This window comes from Malaya genurostris, chromosome 3 (assembly GCF_030247185.1).
Source record: "Malaya genurostris strain Urasoe2022 chromosome 3, Malgen_1.1, whole genome shotgun sequence".
Classification (NCBI taxonomy): Eukaryota; Metazoa; Arthropoda; class Insecta; order Diptera; family Culicidae; genus Malaya; species Malaya genurostris.
The window spans coordinates 52,521,148-52,548,852 of NC_080572.1; the positions used below are offsets into that span (position 1 = coordinate 52,521,148).

Below are 27,705 nucleotides of genomic sequence, written 5' to 3' on the forward strand. Positions count from 1 at the left end.
TTGTTTTGTTTATTTTTATCTCGAAATAGTCGAAATGATTGTCTTTGTGCGAATTTTTCAGCATTTTCCATCTTGAAAGATTATAACGAATCGGAATTTATTCATTTCTGTTTAGGATCTTCATAACAAAGCAAAGTCTTGGTATAACATTTCTTTTGTGGATGAATTTGATCTGTTTCAACAGAGTTCGCAAACTAGTACTACGACCCTACTGTTGACACTAAGAATCCTTCCAGGTCGGGCTCGAACATACAACTGGGTTACTTTATGAACTAAGTTTAAATGACATTCACTTTGCATACTTTCTGCTGCAATTGATACGAAATAGTTCTGTATTTTCGATAATTTCTTCAATCAATAAAATATAAATCTATAAAAGACGATAATTTTAGTTATTATTCTATGCAAATAGTTAGGATTGCTAATAGTACGGTAATAATACATATATAAATATATGTTAAGATCTGTTTACAGAAACTTGGAAATCTATTTCATTTTATAGTTTCAAAACTACACATTTAAACATTAGAAAGTGGAACAAAACAGTTCGTTTGAATATTAGAATCCCTTCGTCATGGAGATGGAATCTGAAAAAGAATCAATTTCTGAGTAGGGAATATATTAGGAATTTCTCTATAGACCAAAAAAATTACAAGACTTAGAAATTTTGATTTAGATTTAATACGACTATGCATGTACGTTATTTTGTAAATGCCTTCCGATTTGAGTCAGCGACGCTTTGCTGATTTCGCTCAATCCCAATGTAATAATCAGTTCAGTATCGTTTTCAATATAATTCATAAGATATCTAATTGCTGCTTCATTTTCATCTGAAATTATTCCGAATAAATGTTTGATCGAATAGATGCGGTTCATCGCACCGGATCTCACTGCCTCTGATCTTCCGTTCAGTTCATTGCTGGTTTGGTTACGTACTGTGTATATGTTAGTTACTTTCTGCCATTGAGTGATTAACAGAAAAGATCTGTTTGCGAATCGATGGTAAACGATATCTGTCGGTTTTTCTCCAATCTGAACTGCTCCAATGTAATCGAATGCCGTTTGGGACATCTCAAATCTAGTCAACAAACGACCGGCTAAGCATAGGCACTCTACAAATTACAATGTGGTAATCAGAGCTGCCAACTGTTTTTTTTTTTCAAAATTTTGTATTTAGTGAAAAAAATTTATCAGTAGAATGTCTAGGACAGGACCAGACAACCCGAATAAAAAATATTGTAGAAAAACAATACGATTTGTTGTTACAAAAGCTGCCACAATTTTGCTTTGACCATTGAAAAATATTTTAATGTATTGTTATACACTATTCAATCAATTGTGAAAATGCTTTTTACAATAGAATGTATAGGTTGTTAAGTATCGTAACAATTCAAATCATAAAGATTTCTCATACATGTTTTCTTGGAAAACAATAAAATGTACAGTTTGCATATTGTTTGAAACGCCACGTGTACAATAAATTCAATTGTAGAATCGTAGGAACAATATATTGAATCGTTGGAGATGAAAAAAAATCTTGTCAAGATACAATAAAATGCATTGTAACCCATATATCTAACTGTGAATCAATTGTGTATGCTGTAAAATCAATGGTTTATTTTTTTACGGGAACTGGCTTCTTTTTCTAGAAAAATATTTCTCTTCTTATTCCGGTTGCTCCCTGCTGTAAATAATAAATGCCTCGCGATCACTGTTGCCAGTAGAGATAATGATTCATTCTGAAAACTTTCTCCCCTTATAACATGCGATTATTTATCATTTGAAAACATATATTATCGTTATATCGGTCAAAAATATAGCTCTGGATTCATTTTGATCAGATGTTTGTTTTGAAGAAAACGTTTAGTTGAAACAGCTTAATAAAATTTTTCTAAAACACTCAATTTTGGGTAATTAATTGTTGCAGCTTTATTAACTAAAGTATTCAACATATTCTATTTGAGAAAAATAATAACATAAAGAAGTATCCAAAGATTCGGTGCTATTCTCAACCAACATAATCAATATTCTCGTCCATATCACACTTCGTGATTTCAGGCTTTCTCTCTGTATCATCCAGTGATTGTTAAATGTAATCGTATGCTTTCCACATTGACAGGACTTAAAAACAAATTGAACTTAAATCCTATTGAAATTAATAATTTTGAAAATCCGAGAAATAAAATATCCAATATCAAGCTACATTGTTACCGACGATGCTGACAACGCTTTTTCTACCACCCTGCAATAATATTAATTTCAACAACTTGTACTTGCTTATGTCAATTTCAACCAATCACGAGCTGGTCCGAAACTGGTCCTAGAAGTGGATTAACAATTGTCAGGTCCTGTCCTAGGTAGAATGTCTATTGGCATATTGTCGCAATACTGAAAAGTAGAAGCGCTGCTTGTTTAGAGATGATACTTTCAGCAAGAGCTGTCAAATCGGTAGGAGAACTTCTAATTACTCTATCTTTTCAACGATTTCTTATGAAAACGGGCAAATTCATTTGAAAAATCATAGTAGAAGTTGAAGAAAAAGTTTTTACTCTGAGTGGTAGTGGTAGTGTTGATCTTAGTTTATTGTGCGAAATGTACCGGTTATTCAGAATAGAGCATTCAAATGCCTGGAAATAACAAATAAAGTATCCAAAATAAATAGCATTCGATCGCTATACATTCTAGTACTCGAGAAATCAACATTACAATGGTTTCTGTTTAAAAAAATGTTGATCAGAAAAAACCTAACCTTACCCAATTTCACACATTTCTGAAGATTTTCCATGTTTAATCGTAGTTTACACTAAAAAAAAGTAATAGTAATCATTTTGAAATCGATTTTCTTCTACTCCGAGTGTATTTTTATTGATGATATCTATTTGTACTCTTGAATAAACGATAAAAATGTTTCGTAGTGATGACATTTTTTGTTAGCCATTCTTCTTCATTGGTTTTGCAGAATGATGCTGGCCACAGTTTCATGACGTCATAGCATGAGGCTGGCGATTAATGTACGATTCAGACGATCCGGCATCTTTCATCACCGTCACCGGAACGTCAGCCTCCGTTAAAATTAGTCAAATGAGTTTTCCCTTTGCGCATTCACACGATCCAGCAGAGATCCGGAACGTCAACGTCCGTCAACGGCAAGCTCCGTCAACATTTCTCCGAAAGAATATTTGACGGACTGTGATTATCGCACACATGCACGATTTATATGATAACGGTATTGACCTGACGTTTGTTATGTATGTATTCGGTGTCAAGATCCCACTCTTAAATGAAATATACCACATATAAGTAATTAAACTTATCAGTAGATTTGCAAAGTAAGTTACGTTGTTGAGTGGAACTGATTGTTTTGTTTTTTCCTCTTTCTAGTTAATTTTTAAAGTTATTTATTCAATTAAAAGGTAGGAAAACAACAGATCGATTGGCTTCAAAAGCTCCCAGATTTTATATTAGTGGAATAAAATTGTGCGAAACTAAGTTCTTCAAATTCTGCGTGTAAGAAAATGACATGACGGACACGGATAGGGAACCGGATCGTGTAGCGACCCTTATACCATGTTCACATTAGCGCTGATATCACTTGATATACCGAGATGATATGCATATCATGTCGAAGTGTTCACATATGATCGAAATGATATCGTTTGACAATCAAGTTGTCATATTGAATGTTCCCATTAGCAGTAAGATCAATAATATTGCTTTTCTCTCCTACAATTCAATCAATAATTGAAGTCTTTGCAATTAATGGTTTCCGAACCCCAGTATTCGATGAAAAATTTAAAATTATAATGATTGTTTATTGTCACTCTCAAAGTGACGTTTATAAATGAGTACGTTCAATGCCATCATCCGTGTTGCTAGTAGCGATTTTTGACAACTCGACATGATATCGTACATGATATCCCGGATATCATGCCAAAATGGTGATACGCGTTGACATAAAATTGTATGGGATATGATGTGATATCGCACATGATATCATCGGATATCAAGTATATCCGTATATCACTTGATATCAGCGCTAATGTGAACATACTATAATAGTATGTTCACATTAGCGGTGATATCAAGTGATATACAGATATACTTGATATCCGATGATATCATGTGCGATATCACTTGATATCCTATGCAATTTGATGTCAACGCGTATCACCATTTTGGCATGATATACTGGATATCATGTACGATATCATCTCGAGTTGTCAAAAATCGCAACTAGCAACACGGATAATGGCATTGAACGCACTTATTTATGAACGTCACTTTGAGAGTGACAATAAACAATCATTATAATTTCGAATTTTTCAACGAATACTTGCGTTCGGAGACCATTAAATGCAAGACTTAAATTATTGATGGAATTGTAGGAGAGAAAAGCAATATTATTGATCTTACTCCTAATGGGAACATTCAATATGACAACTTGATTGTCAAACGATATCATTTCGATCATATGTGAACACTTCCACGTGATATGCGTATCATCTCGGTATATCAAGTGATATAAGCGCTAATGTGAACATGGTATTACACGAGTCATTAACAATGTCATTACTAAAAAATAATATCATTTTAATGAACGTGTATAGTGCAGTAATGGCGAGATTTCTATCAAATTTGAAATACATCATTACTTAAAATCATCATCAAAAATGACAAAAATAATGCTCGTGTAAGGGCCGCTTGTGAATCAGAATGACGGTGACGTTCCGGTGACGGTAACGGAAGAAGCCGGACCGTCTGAACCGTACTTAAAGGGAAAACTCATTATTGAGCAATTTGACGTCTCAGTTACTCACACCGATGCAGAGTGCGCAGATCTATTCATATACGAAATTAGAATGTGTGCGAGCCGAAGTCAAAGTTTGTTGTGGGCAGAGATGCCAGATATTTTCATAGAAAATCTGTATTGATTCGTATAAAATATCTGTATTTATCTGTATTCGCTAATAAAATGAAATTTCTACAATACAATTATGTTAAAAGGTGTTATTCCAATAGATTATGGTTATAGAGTGGTAGATTAAATTTCATATCTTATATTATATTCATCGACGAAATTTCATAGTTTTTTCCTATCAACAACAATTGAATTATGGTGCCTTGTCTTGTTGAAAATGTCTAATTTGAAAATGTTCACTTCATAAGTTGAGATGGATTTCCAAAACCCAATATGCAGCGTCGAGTCAGGTAATACAACTGTTAGTCTGGCAATAATGTTTCATGATGCCAAGACTTGCCTAACTTTTAAGTTCAATTTAGTTACAAATTTTAATTTAAATGGATTTCAATGTTCTTCATTAAATCTCTGCACAAAAAATATATATTTTAAAAAGTGATTTGTACGTTGATTCCTAAACGTTTATCTCGTCATTGCAATCAAATACTAATAGATAGCTCAAATACTAATAGATAGTTTAATTATTTCCTTAATACTTTTGGTGAAATCTGTATAAATCTGTATTAAATTTAAGAAATCTGTAAGAAATTTGTACTCTGTATTAAATCTGTATGCGCATGTAAAAATCTGTATAATACAGATAAATCTGTATAAATGGCATCTCTGGTTGTGGGTTCAATTTTACACTGAGGTAAAACATTTTTGACTCATATTCATACACTGCGAAAAATGCATATAGAATTTCGTAAGCTATGAACTAATGAACCAAGTAGAAGACAGTTCCATTGCGTGATATAGAGTTTCATGAACGATTTTATGTCTTTCTCAACTGTTCTCTTGGCATTGCAGTGTTTTTTATTGCATATATGTCTTCAATAATTGGCACGATGCGGCTCGACAAAATTCACTGGGTTATTTCGACATACTCACACTAGCATTAACCTTTCAACTGCTGAGAATAGCTACACCAACACATTCGCACGTGGATTGGACTATTAGGCTCTCTGACAGCTCACTTACAACCACAAATGCAAATGAGATTGGTTTGTTTTCATCAGGAAACGCATGCATTAAACACGATTCAGACGATCAATGAACTTCCGTCGACGTCCAGATTATTTTTATTAATTTTTTTAGCCGAATATTGCTCACGTATCCGACGTTAAAATGTTCCGTGAACTTGACGTAGTGTCCTTTCATATGAATTGCTTACAATTAATGTTGTTGTTCCGTAATCGTTCCATGCAGGTGATAGTCGCTTGATGCTGCGTGTGAATCGCTTTTACATATTGTTTTGTTTTCATCAGGAAACGTGTAGGCCACCCATTTTTCAGTAGAGCCGCCGTTCATTTTTCACCGGGCATAGAAACCTCAATTGATTTTTGGCAAAATGAATGCCATAAATTCCAAGTAAATATGTGTTGACGGATTCGCCAGAATCGTATAAATCTGATTAATTTTTTTAGATTGTCGCGCATCTAAACCAACATCTGCAAAGCTGAAGTAAACCTTTAGAGCATCTAATCTATCCAACACACGCTTGACGACTTGCTCCAGAGCTAGCCAACGAGTGATAGATGGGTGCAGCATCTTCAAAGGTTTGATATTCATCACACTTTGAATATCATTAAACTTTGCAGTTCTGAGCGGGCTGTTCGCAAGAAAAATTCTTTGCATACCCATTCAACATCTTCCGGTATATTTTTGCAGGAATGGGAAGCGCAAAGTGCAAACGAGTGACATACGCACTTCAGAACAAACAATTGTGTACAATAATTTTTCAATAATACAGAAACGGATTTATTACCACTTATCATCACGTTCGCCCCATCTGCTCCAAATCCGATGAGATTTCGCTTGTAGGGAATTCCATCTTCTTCGAATTTTCCTACAATCAAATTATAGATTGTACATGCATCGGCTTCTACGAGTTCAAATACATGATAAAACTGATCACGAATTGTAAAATCGCTTTTATCCCACGCCTGAATTCTTACAACTAAAACTAGTGCTTTCTTTGCCGATATGTCTGTGGACTCATCTATTAGTAGACTGAATGGGTAGTTTATCATACTCGCCCTCAATTCCTCATCATGTGACCTGCCAAGAATGTATTTTGTTATTGCCGTTGCTTTAGTTCGTTTGAGTGATATATTGCTGGCAATTTTGCTATCATTAAACACAGCTTCAGCTAGCTTTACGAATTCTTCCACTTCGGTGGCAGATTTGTTTCGTTCCGCGGCCCAGGCACAAATTTGGATTTCAACATCTTTAAAATTAGTACAAGGACTCAAGTACTGTCCAGAGATGTCTATCTCCTCTGTGTGACGAAGAGCAAGCAAAATTTCTCCCCTCACACTGACAACTTCAACGAGAGCTCTTCTCTTTCACATTTATACACCACTGTTGTGTAAAGTGTACACGCATCATGAGTGCGTTTGTTTATTTCCTTTTACCTCTTCCACTGAATCGCACCAAAGTGCTAGAGCATTAGCTAATAAATTCTCTGAGGTGGATGCAGATACTTTCACAGAGGTGTACACGCCGGTGAGCACTCTGCTATATGGTTTTCGTAGATGAAGCGTGGACACGCAAAATCAGCAAAATAAAACAATTTATCGTAAAATTTTCGGTTTTCCTTGCAAATTTTTCATAGTAAGGCCAGATCTACTCTCTATTAATTGAAGTTCACAGAAGTGTTCGCTCACCATCACGCGCCAGTGGTCACTTGGGTGTATTTAGACGAGAGCGCGTATGAGCGATTCATGCGAAGAGAATGTGTTTCACTCGCGCCAGCTGCTTTAACCACAAGCACACACTCAAATGCTGTCTATTCGACACTGAGAAGAAGTGCGCTTTCCTCTTTGTGCGGTGCTTCGTTTTTTGCATCCTCGGTGTGGCAAAAATCTGACTCTAGCGTGTATCTCTCTGGTGAAATGCCATCTCTGGTACTGTCCCATATTGTTTGATGAGATTTGCTTTTCTAGTTTAACATGGGCTTCTGTGCCTCCATGCTTCACAAGATCACGCAGTCCACCGTTACATTTTATATCTTTACTGCAAATCTTGCAGTAGGCAAAATTTCTACCTCTTGTACTAGAAGCAAGCCATTTTATTTTCGCCTCCCAAGATACGCAGTATTTCTGTGTTGCCCTTTTCACTGGTTTAAAACGTTTCGATGAACTTATATTATCAGTAGCTGCGCGTAGAATAAAAAAAAGATATTTTATAGTATGTGGTATCATCATTCTGAATATAATATTGAGGTATTTTAAATAATCACCCAACTATACCTTTCTTACGAACAACATCACAATCTGTATCACTATAGGTTTCTGATGACAAGCAATTACCAGTCACCGATTCGGTACAATATTCTAGAACAAATCAAATAACACGCATTCGAATATCAAAAGACAAGAGGTAGCAAGAGGATATATTAAATTTGAAGTATACCAACCATGGTCCCGAGAAATCATCTTAATGCTGGATACAGTTTCATTGTTAATTTTTATGTTTCTATCAGCTCCGCGCACAACCAGATTATTATTGCTATCAAAATTTTCTGAGAACAAATATTCAAATCAAAATTCATTATTTGTAAATATGAAATAATTTTCATTACTTGCAAATCAACAACGTCAAATTAGACTAACCTTGGTTTATCGCTGTCTTCCGTGTGAAAAAGTAAGAAATCTTTTTCAAATCGCTGGAGGCTTGAGCAGTTTTTTTCCTGGGCATCACAATGCCCGTAAAAAAATAAACCATTGATTTTACAGCATACACAATTGATTCACAGTTAGATATATGGGTTACAATGCATTTTATTGTATCTTGACAAGATTTTTTTTCATCTCCAACGATTCAATATATTGTTCCTACGATTCTACAATTGAATTTATTGTACACGTGGCGTTTCAAACAATATGCAAACTGTACATTTTATTGTTTTCCAAGAAAACATGTATGAGAAATCTTTATGATTTGAATTGTTACGATACTTAACAACCTATACATTCTATTGTAAAAAGCATTTTCACAATTGATTGAATAGTGTATAACAATACATTAAAATATTTTTCAATGGTCAAAGCAAAATTGTGGCAGCTTTTGTAACAACAAATCGTATTGTTTTTCTACAATATTTTTTATTCGGGTGCACTTTCCGAGATACTTTTTTAATAAATTAAACGAATAAGTAATGAACAAATATGATTCATAGATCGTAACAAAACGCGGATAAAAAAAGAAAAGGAAAAGGTGATCAGTTTGACATTTAGAACGACTGTAAGCAGTGCACAACAACGTTACGCATATCCGTCACAAACTACACCGCAAAAAAGAAACGCAAAATTTCAACGCTTCCATCGTCGACGCAGTTTTATAATTGTGAGAGAGGAACGAATTGCAAAATTTACTTTTTGCTGAATTTTTTTAAAATCTGTATAAATCTGTATTTTGCATATAAAATCTGTAATAAATCTGTATTCTGTATCAAATCTGTATGTGCATGTAAAAATCTGTATAATACAGATAAATCTGTATAAATGGCATCTCTGGTCATCGATGCTCTCAATTGTTGTAAATTCGTTCACATTTCAATTCATTTTACCCCTAATTTGATACTTATACTAAATAATTCGAAATAGAAATAAAGCAAACAAAAAAGAAGAATCGTAACCGATTTTCTTGCGATTCTGTTCACTCTGAGCGCAAGCTGTATGGTTTTTATCTAAAAGGGTTAGGAGTTCATTTTTATTAGACTATCTCCACCGGAGCGTGGGTAAAAGTAATTTGACAACCATGATCATAACAAGATTCCACACCAGCGCTGCCAACTATACCGATTTCTCGGTATTTAAACCGATTTTTGGACTCGGTACAGGAATACAGATATGCTTTCTCAAAATACCGATATTCCAATTTTTATACAGATAAATACCGATTTTCAGTTTTTGTGTTGGATTCCATAGGGGTTAACCAGGTCGAGCGACCTTTCATTTTGGTCGCAGTTTCCGTTCTATGTTTGAGTTTTCAAGAAAGATATTGTACAGATAGATTTTTCCGCCAAATACAGATTTTTGGAAAAAACCAGTTGACAGCACTGTTCCACACCGGCAGTTGCTAAACTCGACGTGAACATTTCAAAAGGGCCTTAAAACAATTGACAGATTCTCTGTGTTTACTTTCTCTTTCGATTATATCTGCGTTATTACGCAATTGTTCGTTACATGTATGATACTATTACAATGCTGGAGATATTTTCTTTCATTCTATATGCAACTTTAGAAAATGAATGTGAAAATTTAGGTGTTATTAACAGAAGAGAAGGTAAACAAAGAGAATCTCTCATTGGTTTATGTGCCCTTATGAAATGTTCACGTTGAACTGGTTGAGAAATAGATATCCACTCATTCGGTTATTAAATTTAGCAACGCTCTCACACCATATTAATCGCTTCTATTTTCATGCATTGCTAAAATAACAACCACCGGTGTGGAAACGCGGTTGTGCCAAATACAAATAATTTGTATTTGGTTGAGCTTCAGCAACCGTGATATGCACAACCGGTGGAGAAATGAGTGTTTAAGTAAAATAGTAACGCAATGCGTAATCACAATAGACACGCATTTAGCTACTCACTGGTGGACATGTTCTTAACAAAGATAAACTCAAGATTACGAAGTCCCATATAAATCAAAGAAAAAAACTTGTTCAGTAATCGTGAACCCGAAAACTCTGTAATAGTATACTTTTATTAACCACTTGTTAAAAAGCGTCGATAAACATAGCAAAGCGTCGCAAAAATACCATGGTTACGCTACAATACCGAAAGAAAATAAAAAGTTTACAAGTTTTGCGTAGAAGATTTTTTGATCTGCTTGCTTCTGAAGTGAATTAAACTATCTTACACTAATTAAATATTAGGCTAGTTGAATATAATAAATTACTTTTACATTCGAATACAAAGAAACTGCTGCGAGATTGTTCGATATCATGCATATTTGAATACGATTTGTTACTAATATGAAAACAAACATCATCATAGTTACGGCGCATAGAGCGACTGCAAGTTTATTGTTTCGGTTCAACTAATCATTGAACTACGACTGACGGTGAATCGAGTTCATTGAGGGGTCATATATGAATGATACATGCAAAATCATTGACTATTTCATCTTGAGTTTATCTTTGGTCTTAGTACATCGTTAATATACCCCTCGGAACTCAAAATGTTTTTTTCTAATATTGTAGTACTCAGAGATGCCAGATCTGCAGATTTGTCTGTTAATCTGCAAATTTCGGGTATAGCGCTGCAGACTTTTTTTTGTTGTGCAGACTTTTGCAGACTTGTAAATCGATTTTTTTGCAGACTTTCATCCGAATTTACAGACTTTTGAAATTGTCACGACCTGTTTTTTGCTCGCCAAGTCAGTTTTGCCTGTCATACTTAATTGGCACTTTGTACCGGTAGCGACACCTGCCAATGAAAAATGGAACCAAGAAAAGGAGGATTCTTTCGAGGGGGACGACACTAAAAAACTGCACTTCGCTTCGATTAGGCTTTTTCACGCTGCATACGATTATGCACACTTTCCTTCTCTTTGCTACACATAGTAACGGTTGAATATGGATCGATCGTCTTTTCTTGGATTTTTGCTGGTTAAAAACATAATCATGGAGATATGATGTATCGTAATAGGCCATGAAACCTGAAAGTTGCAAATGTCACATGAAGATGCCAAATGCAGACAGTTCGGAGAGTTGTGAACTATCGTCCTGTAAAATCAGTTTTGTTATATTCTGGTTTATAGCTAGCCCACACACCGAGAGCGTGTTCTAAATAAACGGTAGAATTCCCATAATGAACTAAGATCAACATTACCACCTCAGAGTAAAAACATTTTCTTCAACTCCTACTATGATTTTTCAAATGAATTTGCCCGTTTTCATAAGAAATCGTTGAAAAGATGGAGTAATTAGAAACTTTTCTACCGATTTGACAGCTTTTGCTGAAAGTATCATCTCTAAACAAGCAGCGCCTCTGCATTTCAGTTTTGCGACAATATACCAATATAGAAATTGCTGCCAGCAAGGCATGCTTGCTGACTGCAGACATTTACAGACTTTTGAAATCCTGTCCGCAGATATTTGAAATTTTTACCCGGCATCTCTGGTTGTACTAAAATATGACATTGTCGAACGAGCGAATTGAGGTAATTTCGACAAACGAGTAGGCGAACACTTTTCGCTTAAAGCCAGCGCACCAACGGGTTACCAGTAGGCGACGAGCCGCTCGCCATGTCATTCATCAGTTTTCTTTTGCCTTGAATGGATCGTGCTTCTTGTGTGATGTGCGGAAAAATTGTATCTATATCCGTGCCCAGCAGCAGTAGCAGCAGATTCAACATCCAGAAGTGCTACCTTTTTTCTTTAGTTTTTTGTTGAGTTCGGCTGAGTAATTATCAACTTTTTTGGTTTTCGGGCTGTTCCAGACGGTTAGTTCCGATGAAAAACCAGTGCAAAAGTAACAGAAAACCCTTCCCTGAAGTTAGATTGGAGATTTAGGCCGATCAGTAAAAGGCTTCAGCCGAAAAAGCGGACAATTTCTTGCTGCGATTGAGCGAGTGACGAGCGCGTTGTGTGTGTGAGGACCGAAAAAATTATTCTGGGTGTGCAATTTCCGTGCGAGGAAAATTTTTACTTTATTGGTTTATTTATTTTAATAATGAGTGATTATTCAAACCAGAACTCGCAAAATTTTAGTCAATCGTCAGCATTTGCAGCCGCTTTACAGAGAGCTAAACAAGTGAGTAGTAAGAAGCTGAAAGTTGAGCACTTTAAATTACTGAACCGCATTTTTAACGGGGAGCGTCTTGATCGCAACCGGAAAATGGCCGCCGCTGTGAGTGGAAGCAGTGCAAACGAGGGCGAAAAATCGATACTGCTGGTTTCCAACATGGAGCCCGACATGGCTGACTTGGTTTTTTGAGTTATATATTTTTCGATGCAAATGGTGGTAGATTATAATTTCGAATGCTGGTCATGAATAGACAATGATGCGAATCATTCGAAATAGAAATAATTTTAGCAAGTCACCGATATTGCGAAGAGTTTATCAGTCGGATATTACTTGTCGCGATGTATGACGGAGACGACCATGTCGTTATGAAAGTTACTGTTTAATGGCTGTTTTTGTATGTGTAAGGTTTCCGTACAAAAAAAATGTAGGTTTCAGTTAACTTTGGTATTATCGTTTATATTAATCAATTTGCGATGGAACCTATGGACGTCAAATATAAATAATTTGCTATTATTTAGAAAAGTAGTAGGGTAATGGTGTCGATTGTCATGTGATTGGTCAAACCATCGTATTTTCCTTGCTTAAGGGTAACGAAGATATTTTGGCCCGGCGCTCATACTTTTGGTTGTACTCAAAATGAGATATACACTGAAGTCTTTTTTTATGCGAATTTAAGTACCGCATAAAAAAATCGCACAACTCTGAAACTTCGCATAAAAAAGACCGCAGAAGGGAAACCGCATAACTCTGAAAATTCGCAAAAAAAAACCACATAACTCTGAAACTTCGCATAAAAAAACGCATAACTCTGAAAATTCGGAAAAAAAAAGTCGCGTAAAAAACCGCATAAAAAAGAGCTCAGTGTACATTCATACCAAACATGTTAGGGAATGGAATAATTTTTAAAAATTCTGAGTTACGATGGACGCCGGACCAAAATATATTAGGGTGGTAAAAATACCTCCGTTACACTATTTATAAGGTACAGATTGCGAGGTAGTTGAAATTATATTTGCTTCAATGCTAAGAAACAATAAAAAAGTTTGTTTGGAGAATGCTCAAAACTGTTAAACAAATATTCGAAACAAATCATCAATTCTGATCTTAACTTTCGAGCATTACTCTCGAAATGTGACACTTATTAGCATCCAGTTCAATTTAATACCCTTTGTAGTTTTATTGTTTATTCGATTAAATTTCACCTGATCCCTCCTACATTTTTTAATCCTTGTTAAGCTTTTCTAAATTTGCTAATTTCGCGCAATTCTTCCCAAACCGCACAATCTACTAAACTTGCTTACGCCTGCTAATCTCACACAATCTCAAACTTTTCTAGAATCTTGTTTGAGTTCAGACATAGTTTAGTACTCTGGTGCATGCGTGACGTTCATCGTGTACACTGTTACAAATTTTCACGATCGATTCATATTTAAACAGCTCTTCAATTTAATATGTTTTTCCATTTTTACCCATAACAAAAGCGATTTGGTTTAGGATTTCATGTGCAATTTTACTAAGATGCAAGATTAGATTATTTTTCACTTTGCTTCGATGTGTTTTTCCTTTGGATGTGATGTGTTTTGCTTTTGAATCAAACTACATGTGTTAAACACTTAATTTTCAATAGTGGAAATGAGTACAGCACAAATGTATGTGCAAAACACTGTGTCAACTGTGTTTCAATTGAAATCTATGTGGAAAACAATGTGACATTCGCATGAAATTCATATAGAATCTGGAGGTAACGATATATCCTATCGTTTTGATGTGTATTTAAGATAAATGTAGCATGATTTCCACTAGATATCAACAGTTTTTACACTCATTTTATAATTTAAGTGCATATTTTCACAAATTTCATGTATTATACAAGTAGTGGTAGTTCAAATGCTTTGCATATGATGTTAGCGTTCAAATTATTTACAGAGTATCGTACCTACTGTTGACCTTGTTTCGCAAACCTTGGTTTGACCATATCAGACATCCGTCTTTATTATCATTCAGATTGTGAATTTCGATCGAAGCGGAATATTCCGATGGAATGTAAAAAATTGCATTCTGTAATTTGATCGAGTGATGCTTGTTTATGGAAAACTCGATCGAGAAACAGAATTCAAAGTTTCATATTCGATCGAAATAATCCATATCGAACGCGTAACGCGTAACTTCGGAATTTCGGGGGTTAAAAACACGTAATTTCGGAAATTGGCAAGAAAAAACACGTAGATTTGAAAATTTGCGTAATAAACTGTGTAATTTCGGAAGTTTACGTTAGAAACCGTTTAACTTTGGAAATTCGTGTAAAAAACGTGTATCTGCCAAAATCCGAGTAATACAATCTAAATTTCGGACATCTGCGTGAAAAAAAACTGCATAACTTCGTAAATCAGTGCAGATTTGGAAAAAATGCTTTACTTCAGAAATCCGCGTAAGAACAATTACTCAATTTTGGAAATTTGCAGAAATAAGTAGTAACTTCGAAAATCCGTGTAACAAAACTGCATAACTTTGGAAATCCGCGTGGAAAAAATTGCATAATTTCGGAAATCCGCATAAACAAAATTGCATAATTTCGGAAATCCGCGTAGCTTTGGAAAAAATGCTTTTTTCATAAATCCACGTTAAAACGACCGCTCAGCTTTGGAAATCCGCTGAAAAAAGTAGTATTTTTGGGAAAAACGCGTAACTTTGGAAATGTGCGCATAAAAATCGCGTAGATTCAGAAATCCGCGTAAAAAAAACTTCATGACTTCGAAAATTTTCGTAAAAACTGCAGGCAAAAATGCGTGAAAATCCTTATCATTTATCACATCAGTTTCTCAAAGGAGGTTACTTACATTGACAGAAAATGGAGAAAAGAATCGATGAATATTTCGAATTTCGTTCCAATTATTGAATTATCGGTTAATCTTTAAAATATATGGACAATTTTTTCACTTTACTCCTATATCATTAAAATAAGACCTCGATCTGTTTACTTCTATGCTTTTTTTATACATCATTTATTTTACCCCGGCTTTAACCTCTATGCTTCTTGTGTAAATAAAGAAGTTACACCCTCATGCATTTTTCGTAAAATTGGCCGGTTTTCGGTATCGAGCCAAACTTACCGGTAATGAACCGCCAAGCAGATGTAAAGTTAATGCTTCTTACAAAACACTTGTTTTGCACGGAAGTGTAATACCTTAGTTAAGGTAGAAACCGAAACCCTGCCAGATAAGTGTGAATGCGCGCATAAAAAACGATTGAAATAATATCAGTATCCGTGCATGGTGTTGTGCCGGTACTGAACCAGATCGGATATGTGTGAATACTGTAATAATAATAATAATAATAATAATCTTAGTTTGTAACTTTTCATCGCACTTTCTTTCCTCATTTGAATATTTTGGAACATGTGACATGGTCAAGGTATTAGTCACGTTACAATATCGGTTCAAAATCGAAAAAGTAGGATTTTCCCTATTTCAGGTCATCCGGTAGCGATCGGTGCGGTTTACATAGCAAATATGCCTACATCTGCGATGTACAATCGAAAACACACTAATTTGTGTTTGAGAATGTATGCCTGAAGATTCGTTCTGACAATTCTCGCTAATGGCGGATTCGCTTTAAGTTCAATTCCAACCAGTTTTTTTCGATCCCAACTGCTGTCAAATGGATGGATTTGACCCAGCAGCTAGGGATGGGACTGGGTTGCCTTCAAGCCATAAGAACATAAGAATTTATTCAAACTCCAGTCAAGTGTCAGAACAATTTTCGTGGAAAGTCATAGATGTTCTTAACAGTGTAATGTTTCATAGTCCGTTATTCATCAACGGTTTGCATCTTATCTTTTGCTTCGAACTTTAGATTGCCGCTAAAATACACCCGGGTGGTGGCCAACCGGTGAAGAGATCGCTTGAGGACGACTCGGGACCAGAATCGAAAAAGTTTGGAGGACAACCTGACTTCAACAATGCAAACTCGCCGACTGGCATGAGCCCAGCTGCTATGCAAGCCGCTGCTCAAGCTGCAGCCGTAGCCGCACGTTTATCACAAATTAATAATAATTCAAACTCAAACTCAGCAGCCGCGGGAACACAGGATCCTGTCCAGAGAGCACGTGATCTTATTAGCAAAATGGTAAACCAACAAGGAGGCCCCAACGGCCCAATGGACAACGGTAATCACGGTGGAAACGGTGGTGGTAGTGGTAGTGGAGGAGGTGGTGGAGGCGGTGGTGGCCGCGGTGGATTTGGTTCGTCCAACTTCGGCAATCAGCCCTACCAGGAAATTATGATTCCCGGCTCCAAGGTGGGCCTCATTATAGGCAAGGGAGGCGAAACTATAAAACAGTTGCAGGAAAAATCGGGCGCCAAAATGGTCATTATCCAGGACGGTCCTGGACAAGAAATGGAGAAACCTTTACGTATTTCCGGTGATCAACAGAAAGTGGAGCACGCCAAACAGCTTGTATTTGATCTAATACAAGAGAAAGACAACTATAACAGTCAAAGACAGAGTATGAATGGAACAGAACAAGCTGAAGTATTCGTTCCCAAGTCAGCTGTTGGTGTGGTCATCGGAAAAGGAGGTGACATGATTAAAAAGATTCAAGGTGAATCTGGCTGCAAGTTGCAGTTTATCCAAGGACGTGGAGATGGACCCGGCGATCGGCGTTGCATCGTCCAGGGTTCCAGAGCTCAAGTTGAGGAAGGCAAACGTATGATTGAAGAACTGATCGAAAGTGTTCAGCGACGCGAGCAAGGCGGTGGCGGACGTGGACCTCGTGGCGAACGAGATGAACGCGGTGACCGAGGAGATAGACCGCACCGAGGTCGTGAAGGTCACGACAATGGTAACGGTGGACAGTTCGGAGGAGGAGACTACAGTGGTCCACAAGTGACCCGAGAAGAGTATACTTTCACCGTTCCAGTCAACAAGTGCGGTGTATGTAGCGCTTTGTGCTACCTGAGGGAATCATTTTTTTTAATTTGAATGTTCGATTTTACAGATCATTATTGGCCGCGGAGGAGACACAATCAAACAAATCAACCAACAGTCGGGGGCCCATACAGAAATGGATCGCAAAGCATCGGCAAACCAAACCACGGAGAAAACTTTTACCTGCAAAGGTGAACCTCATCAAGTCGAGGAGGCCAAACGACTGATTCAGGATAAAATCAACATGGAAGTGAATCTGGTATATGTCGGTTCGTCTACAGCTCCGGCGCAGCAATTCCAGAATAACGGCCAGAATGCATACGGCCAGAGCTGGGGTGGATATCAGCAGCAATCCTGGGACCAGCAACAGCAGGTACAGCCAACTGCTACCTCGGCAGCAGCCGCCCAACAGCAACAAGCTGGACAAGGACAGGCCGACTATTCCCAGCAATGGATTGAATACTATAGGTGAGTTAGTCTGTCGTACACTAGTAATTTAGACACTCTAAGCTAGACACGATTACGCTTCGATTCGGACACAGGATTTGCATATTATTTGCTTGAGTTTCAACAGACACAGATGCTAATGGCTTTACCGATTGTTTGAACATTTTATCATGACAGACTCGAATGTTCATTGCAGAAAATTCTTCGTATCATTTGATAACGTTGACAGCTTGTAGGAAGAAGGCCAGATGAAGACGTAATGAAGACGATTGCTCTAAAATGTTCAAATGATTCTGATGCAATTCCTTCTTCGGAAACGTTCTCGTGTCCGCTTTTACTCTCTTCTGCTTCTAGTGGAGGGCCAACTAATCGGTCTCACCAATCCTCTTCCAGACAAATGGGTATGCATCGCGAGGCAGAGATGATTGAACAGCAAGTTAAGGCTCGACAGGCAGCCGCGCAGCAGGGAGCAACCCCGACACCGGCAGTCCAGACAACCCAAGGTAATTCAACCCGTCGCCAGTCGCAGAATCTCGTCGCTGCAAAACATTATATGCGCATGTTCACTTGTACGATACACAATGTAAAACACTTTCTTCTTTGTTTTCTACCAATCTTACTTTATGCATTGCTGCGCGCTTTTTTTTTATATATTTCAAAAATATTGAAAATTATTCGTTGTGGTTATGCGAACGATTCGCGGGCGATCTTCCGTTGTGTTTTTTTATTATGATTTTGAACCCTAATAGCTAATCAAACTGCTCCATCAGTTGTGGCAACGAGTAACGCTGGAGCGCAACAGTCGGGTGGTGGCCAAGCAGACTACAGCGCCGAGTGGGCCGAGTACTACCGAAGGCTCGGTAGAATTGACGAGGCCGAAGCGATCGAGAAACAAATCGCTAACAATAAGGTATATACATCCGTTGGAAGTCGGAGATTAGTACTCTCCAAGCTGCCAACAGACTTCAAATTTGAGATTATTTTGTATGCTCGAAGGCGATACGACGGAAGGTTTTGTTTTTTCTTCTTCTATTCCCACAATGCATTTACTTAGGCTCTACAGGCAACGGCCAGTGCAGGAGGTCAACCAGGTGGTGCAGCTGGGCAGCAGTTCAATGCTGCCGGAGCCGCACCAGGCGGTGCTGGAGGTAATCCCCAGCAGCTAGCAGCACAACAAGCAACTGCTGGCGGGTACGGGGCACAACAGTACCAACAGTACTACGCAGGGGCAGCCGCAGCCGGTGGACAGCCAGGTGGATACCAAGGTTACCCGTACGGAGGCGGATATCCTGGACAAGGTGGGCAACCCGGCCAGCAGCAAGCTGGGCCTGGTCAAGATAAGAACTAATCTATGGACGCCAGAACAAGCTAGGATGGCATTCCATAGTACGCTTGTTCCTTCAGCAGCCCCCTCCCCGTAACCCACTAAGGTAAGCGACTATTTTGTTGCTATGCTAAGCTCATTCTCATCTTTTTGTTTTACTTGTTTGTGTTTTTTCTTTGGAATACTTTATATAATTTCTTTTTAGTTTAATAGTATATTTAGTTGTTTGTTTTACATATATTGATATTCTTGGTTTTGTATGTCACATCACTAGTATTCAATTTTCACCACCGTAATAATAATTATTCAATTTGTTTCCGTGATAACATATTCTGTGATAAACGGTATATTAATATTCAAAATGTACTAAATTTAAGCATATTTTTTCTGGGTATATTGAAATTATTATTCATATAATAAATTTCACATGCACAGCAATCAAATTTTATTTTCATTCTCGTGTCCCTTGGATGCAAAATATTGATGTTTATTACATTGTTTATAATGCTACTCATTATAATAAAACTCCAGGAAAAGTGCAAGTGTAGAGTGCAGGAAAATGGTGTTAATTAATCGGAAAATAAATATTTTATGGTTTCCATTGATAGTTTCTCGTTGTAACATATTATAATAATCTTCATTACATTTCGAATTTAAAACAAATATGTTTATCGTGCAATGTTCCGTAGTTATTGAATACAGACTTCAATCGAAATTTTATTATTTTCGCGTATATACTAGCTATGCTCTGTGCAGATATTTTGAATATTGGATTGGATAATTCCCCATCTTACTAAATTATATTATGAAGGAAGGAGGATCAAACTTATCTCGAGAAAAACGATATTCTATTTATTGATGTGCTTATTTATTACCTTACATTTGAAATTATCCATCATTTGGAATTGACGGCCTGCATGAACGCGACGAATTTCTGCTAATACAGCAGATTGCACAAATTATGTTTCACAATTTTCAGGCATATCAGGATTATCTCTATAACACAAATTCGATGTTTCAATAGAAGCATAAAAACAGAGTGAATGATGAATAGATGATACTTAGAATTCACAAATATTTCTCATACTCAATTGCACTTAACGTGGTGTTTTTTTTGTTGTTGTATCAAACTAGAATCCAATCAATCCGATGTGTGATTGTTTGTCAGTAGCCCCTTTTGGGTACAATTTCCCCATCTAACTGAACTTTTGTTTGCTTTTCTTGATTGTATGGAATGCAATTTCATGTTATCTTTCAGTAATAGCTATCAAGCTGTTCTGCTATGCAACTTCATTTATTATTTATAACGTATAAGTGTTTAACGAAAGATAATCGATTTTCGCTTCTTAAATTTTTTGATCGAATATCCCAAATGTAACATATGTTCCTCGGTTAAAATAAAAACGAAATCAAAAATGAATTGATGCGTATGGCACTGGTCCCACTAACCAGATTTCGTAACTGGAAGACATTTGTTTGAATAAAACTGACACAAAGTGATTTTTTGTTGTAGATTTGTTCATTTGAATTGAATATATCAAATAGTTATTTGGATCATTCATTAGTAAAAAATTCTTGATGGATAATAAACCACAATCGTTGTTGAACAGATTTGAGCTATTTTTTTTATTCTATTCGAACAGTTTTCATGCTAAATTTAGGCTGTGAACAATTTTGCAAATAATTTCAACTTAAGGTTAAAATTTGACATGTCGGTAGTTAATTAAAAATAAAGTACACTAAAAAGTATGCATATTAACTGAGTTTGAAATGATGCGTGAAATTACATTCGCGACACGTTAATCCACAACACACGATTTATTTCCATATTGGTACATACGTTGTATTTGCTTCACTTGTTTCTACCTCATTGGTATTGATAGGCATGAGAAGAAAGATTTTCTGTACTTATTTCGCTGTGTTCGGCTAACCAATAACTATTCATGGCTCTTTATTAGCGCAACTTCTGTTGCGGTGGCGTTAATATGTAAGTACCTCCACATTTTCCGATGTAATAACGTCATTTTTGCGGCAGATTACGTCACCACAAATAAATTGTGATTTTAAATAACTAAATTAAATTGCAATTATCGACAGCGGTGATAACGATTTTACTTGTGTAATTGATAGTATAATAATTGCAATACAATGAAAAACTTCGATAAAGGTACGGGTGTGTAATGTCAGAGACATAACTGGATGTCGTGAATACGAATAAAACTGCCACTATTTCTTTATACTTCCGATTATCAATTAGTTGATCGATTGTGTGAATTGTGCAAGCTTTCCCCTTTTTCATTGCTAGAAACGATATACCTAAACGAAAGTACAGATTAGTTACATTAAACTTTCTGACATACAATTAAATATAAATATTACAGGATAACCAGTATAGTTATTTATGATAAAATAATGTAGGTTCTGCAAAAAACCTTTTATGGAGGCGTTCGTGATGGAGAGTGACGAGTTGAGTTCGAATCTATTCTGAGTCGATGCTATGCATTTTATATAGCAAATCAGCAGAAAGTTGTACTAAAAACTACAACTGGTTGAAAAATGAGCCGTAAACAGTATAGTGAAGGAAAATTTCGCATAATTCTTTAGTAGGTATACAATTATGGTTCTAAATAGCAACATACAGAATTTTAATGTCGATTGCTTAGATTTTAGATAACATTTAAAGCCATTAGAAGGGTTTTGCATAATGTTCACCATTGTTGTCGCTGTATATTTCTCCAATGCAAACAACCAGTAGCAGAATGATGCAATCGATCTTCTTTGAAGGGAAACTGGATCTGCGTCCTGTGCGTTTGAGGTTTTGTACCATACAAAACGCCTGCGCTTTCATTGCCGACTGCTGCTCCTGGCGACCGAAGTCCAAATGAGAGCACGACTTAAGCGCCTGAGGTTTTGTACCACGCAAAAGATTTGCTCTCGTTACTGAAGGCTGTTGCTTCTGACAATCGAAGTCCAAATGAAAGCACGATCTGAGCTTACTTATGTTGGTATGAGAACCTCACTTCGACATTAAGTTCCGTCTGAAGCAGAAGAAAAAATGAACAATTTTCTATCAAAGTTTACCTTTTATACTCGTTCAGGAGATAATCGGAACTGATATGCGCTTTACTACCTCAAAACCGTCGTCTGGGTGCGAAAAGGGCAAGCAAGCGTGATGAATTTTCCTCAATATTTCCAAAAGTTTTAGAAATCTTTGTATTTCAGTTATTTATGGTTATCTGACGCTGTTCAAAATTTAATCAAAAATTCCTGATTATATTTCCGATAGCTTGTAGACAAAAACAGTTTGTTGGGTTGAGGGCATATTCAGCAGTGTTCTAGTTCTAGATGCATAAATCATGCCAGTTACAAAATTTCAATCTGAATTTTATAACAAGAAAAACTGGCAGCCCCAGCAGTGTTTTACTCGTGTTTCAAATATACAAAAAATAGAACGGCATCGTAGACCAGTTTTAAATTTGACAGAAGAACTGGTCGAATAAATAAAACTAGAACGGCTTGCTGGGGATACGTTTGTTCCAGTTTCTGCTCTATTATAGATCTTCCATATAGAACTTCTAGCTGCTGAACTTGCTCTAAGTACATCAAGAGATATTCGCGATAAAGTTCTGCCCATTCTTGTACATAGTAAAGTAAGTCGTATTCAAGACAAAAAATGGACTGGAAATATATTTACACTTATTACTGTGATGTTTTCTTTGACGAATAGTATGAAAACAAATTACACATAAATGATTGTTACCAAAGATCTGAAACTTGCACTTTTTGCAACATTTTTCTAGTGCCTGGAAATAACTATCGAACTGTCAAAACAACCATGCTCTTAATTATTATTGACAATGAAGAACTATTCGATTGTCAGATTTTAACAAAAAGTTAAAATTTGCCAAATGGTTTACAGTTTTTGCCGTTCCATTTTCTATCTTTTAAACGCGAACAAAAAGCTGCCAGGGTAGCCAATTTTTTTAAAATATAATTTACAGATACAAATTTTATAAAATGTCATAAGTCCCGGTAAATCGCCCTTATTCTGAATAACGTCGTATCGTCGTGGTATAACTATTCGAACAACTATGAACGCGAGTATTTTAAATTGTTTTAGCGTGTGCCCGAGTTCTTTGATGCAAAATCCTACACCCTGTCATCTTGGGTAATATGCTTTTCATTTTGATCTGTTTGTTTACAGCAAAGTAACATCATTACAACGTGCTTTAAGTGTCCTTTTAACAACAACAAAAATCTAACGTGATCCTTTGTTTTCCGTTTATAAGTGCATATCAGGGTTATAGTATCGTATAAAAAGGGCACACAATATTGGATGACTGATGCAACGTTTGAAAGGTTTTTTTTCATGCTAACTTAGAATCAACTAACTTCATTTGATGAATATGAATAGTATTGCTTATTTTAATTTAATGTATCAATAAGCCTACACGTTTTTGTTTGATTTATCAATATATTCAACATTTATTGACTACAGCTCTTGCAAAATGCAAAATTTAAAAAATAAGTTCCTAATTTCTATCAAAATCAATAAGTTTCATGGATGGAGTTGATAAATAGAAAAAGTTATGGGGATTAAATATTACCAAATAATAATAATAAATGTGTAAACGCTTTCTCTAATTGTGTGTTCCAAATGGATCGTAAATCTATATTTGCTGTATAATTAATACCGTCAAATTTTCAAGTTAATGTATCTCATCGTACATTAATATACTATTACCCTGTAAATTTCTACTAATATCAAAATTGCAGATTATAACCATAAATATTTTCCACTATCATATACGATAATGTTGACGTGTCTATATTGTATATCATATATTGCAAATTATATTTATATCTTTTCCTGGAGTTTTCACTAATTATAGTGTTCATTACTATTTCAAAGAAAATATATATATATTTATCCATGCAGTTGATAATTAAATGAAACATTTATTTAGGTGGTTGGAATTATTCCCTTTTCGTAGGTCTATATTTCATTAAATTTGCCGAATGCGACGCTATTCATCTAATATTGTTACAGTATGCTATTTGAAATCCATAATTGCTATATAATTTTCGGTTACTCTAGTTTATAAGTGTCTTTTCTTCATCTGTTGTTTTATTTTTCCACTATATTGTACACCTCATGAAAAACAATTTCTTTTTCTTTCTCCAATAACCTTTTATTACAGATAATGTTTGCTATATAAAACCATATGTACCAACTATTGAGCACATTTAAACACATTAGCGTTGAAGCTATGTAGGACAAATAAAAAATCTAGGATCGAACACGGCTTGTTAGCAAAAGAGAGAAAAGCAACTCAATCTTATTATAGACAAGAAAAAAACTCAATACATGAGAACACACAATCTACCGTGGTGGCCATAAGTTTATCCAAGAAAACCAAAAAAACCGAACATTCACCGATTGCATTAAATTTGACAAGTGCGTGTATGTGACCGTTCTAAACGACATATTTTGAATGGGTTTGATTCCAAGTATTTGAACAGAAGAATTGATATAACTGACTGTTCTGTAAGACGATGTGTAAGAAATGAACAATAGCACAATTCGCAAAGGGGTTTCCGGCAAACACTACCGGCAATTTCTAAGTTCTTCTTCTCGATACCTTCTGCTTAGAAATGAGTATGAGTAAAAAAAGCTTACTCTTATTAATTATGGTGACCGTTTACGCTATGCATTAATATATGTTTCTCGAGTAATATGATTTAGAATTTGTCGAAATTTCTTTTAAGAACAATCATATGAACTAAATGCTGCTGATAAAAATCACTAAATGAACTATAAATCCAATCGCAATTTTACTGATGTACCTATCATTTCATTTGTTTTCACATGTTTATCCGATAATTATGTAAGAAAAATGGCCATTTTTCTTTTTCCTTTCTAGATACTTGCAATATTCATATCAAATGTTTAGTTTATTTTTACTTTTTTATATGCTTTTTCTATTTTTCAAAAGATAATCTTTCAAAACTGTTACACTAACAGGGAACGTTATAGCAAGTGAAGCTGAAGGATATTGGCGAAGGGACGTACGAAAATGGTTCAGCCAACGTACTGCAGATTTTTAGAACCGGGAAGGTAATTTTTGCGATACTAGATAAAAAACTTTTCTGGTAAAATATTCACATCAGCAGTGATTCTATTATTTTATTATATTCACTAAATTATAATCCGTACTGATGTATTTTCATAGAGAAACAATTGCAAATGAATGACACGGTTTGCTTCATTGTATGCATTGATTTTACTATATCGAAGTGTTATTCTGGCTAGCCAAACGAATTGTCAATTTTTATATGCATATGAAACACTGACAGTGATTCTCATATCAGAACTATTCTTTTTGGTATAATCACCGATTCTTTAAATTGTGTAAATTGAGAATGTACTCCAGCGGAAGTGTATTGTCTAACTACGGTGGTGTTTTGTAAACACGGAAACCAAAACACGTGGAACAGTGAAAAGAATCAAACACCACATATACGACTGCGTTGTTAGTATTGTAATCGAACTTGAGTGATTTGAATCCCAAGCATAAATACCTGAAAGCCAAAATGAACAATAGTAAGACAGATATGAACACTTTGCCGGAGTGACATAAGCTGAACAGAGAAACCAGATACAGTTGAAGACACTTAGAAATCAGTAAAGTGAATAATCGAAAAGGTAGAAAAGTGATATGTATGCAGTTTCTTGAAGGACGATGCAATCGTTCCGTAAATAAGATTCAAACAGGATAAGAAAAGTGATGGATGACCACGAGGTGAGATACTTTCGGAAATGAATTAAATGTGCGTTTTTCGGGTTTCCTGCAGTATCCTGATTGTCACACAGTTGTATATGCAATCATACATAGTATATATATAATCAAATAAAATAAAATATGTGGTAGATAAGATACGTTAATTCCGTAAAATTAGACCTGAGAGCGTTAATTCCTTTTTCTCAAATTAGCCTATCTTCTAACATGGTTTAGTACTAAGCAACTACATCTATCAACTGATGTGCACATCACCCGAAGTAAACTGAATGGTTCTCACCGCTCTTATACATGAATGAATTGTACATGCTGTCACTACTGTTTATTCCAAATGATCACCATGCATAAATTCCGATCACTGATGAGATTCACTTATTCTAGCTAGGAATAAAAAAAACTGTGAACACAGTATGATAGTTTTTTCCCACGCCAAAGGGAAGGAATCAACTCCCCAGGATACTATGCCATCTTTGCAAGGTCATCAAGGATCGAAAGCTATTATATGTGTGATCTCTTGCTCGACTTCGACCAATTCTTCCATCCGATGCTAAACAAGTTGCGTATCAACAATAAAGTTGTTCATTACATCTACAGCTCAACATATAAGCTAATTAAATTTATTTCTATTATGAGATATCACAATCCATGCTATTTTTAAATACACTGAAACTGGTGTAATAGTAACTATTCTAGAGCGTTGAGTTGAAGAGTCTTCACTATTGAATTTTGGCAGACAATGGGTCTTATTAACGGTATCACTACACGGTGAAAAGCAAGTGAAGTGAGTGTAGGTCCTTCTTACGAAAGTCACATCGGAGAAAAAAGGCGGGTGGGTAATGTCAGAGACATAACTGGATGTCGTGAATACGAAAACAACTGACATGTTCCTTAACACTTCCGAATATCAATTAGTTGATCAATTGTATGAATTATGCAAGCATTCCCCTTTGCACATTTTCCGCAAAAACAAAGAAGGCTTCACTTTTTATTGAGCGGCTTGTTTCTACCTGATTTCGTTTGTAGCTTTTTCACTAATGGGCGGTCCTAACGGCTATAAAAATATCCGCATTCAGAATTTTAATGTTGATTATTTCATTTCGGATTTGCATAATTTATTGAAAGAAACTATCAATATGCTGAAGGGACTCGTTTCTAGCATTCAGAAAGGTCAAATTGCGTAATTCTCTACGACATTAAACTCTGGAACATTTTTCGCAAAAACAAAGAAGGCTTCACTTGATCTCGTTTACTGTGAGTTTCACACAGCGAAATGTGCACAAATCTAACCAAACTGTTCTAGATTTGCAGTAAACTGAGGATATTTCCCTACGATTTGCGAACAACAAATCCTAATAGTTCTTTAGAAACGGTGCAATGCTCTCCCAATGCTTTTTCACCAATGCTAATGACTGGCAGCTGTGACGTAATCGCTCTTGTCGAAAGCGAAACTAATTGTGCAGACGACACAAAACACATCTGCTCGCAG

General features: G+C 35.9%; 1 protein-coding gene across 7 annotated transcripts; it reads left to right on the forward strand.

Moving 5' to 3' along the window:
• Positions 1 to 12,194: 12,194 nt before the first annotated feature.
• LOC131439426 (far upstream element-binding protein 3) lies at positions 12,195 to 26,825 on the forward strand. 7 transcript variants are annotated; one of them, XR_009231121.1, is made up of 7 exons: positions 12,195 to 12,728; positions 16,575 to 17,654; positions 17,719 to 18,116; positions 18,450 to 18,598; positions 18,845 to 19,005; positions 19,150 to 19,525; positions 24,621 to 26,825. XR_009231121.1 is itself a non-coding variant. In XM_058610417.1 (6 exons), exons 1-6 carry the CDS (start codon positions 12,648 to 12,650, stop codon positions 19,441 to 19,443), a joined length of 2,163 nt encoding a protein of 720 aa, XP_058466400.1. In that variant the 5' UTR covers positions 12,195 to 12,647; the 3' UTR covers positions 19,444 to 23,865. The 7 variants fall into 7 exon arrangements, 1 of the variants encoding a protein (XP_058466400.1); XR_009231122.1 differs by having other exon boundaries at positions 25,416 to 26,825; XR_009231123.1 differs by having other exon boundaries at positions 18,866 to 19,005.
• Positions 26,826 to 27,705: the final 880 nt, after the last annotated feature.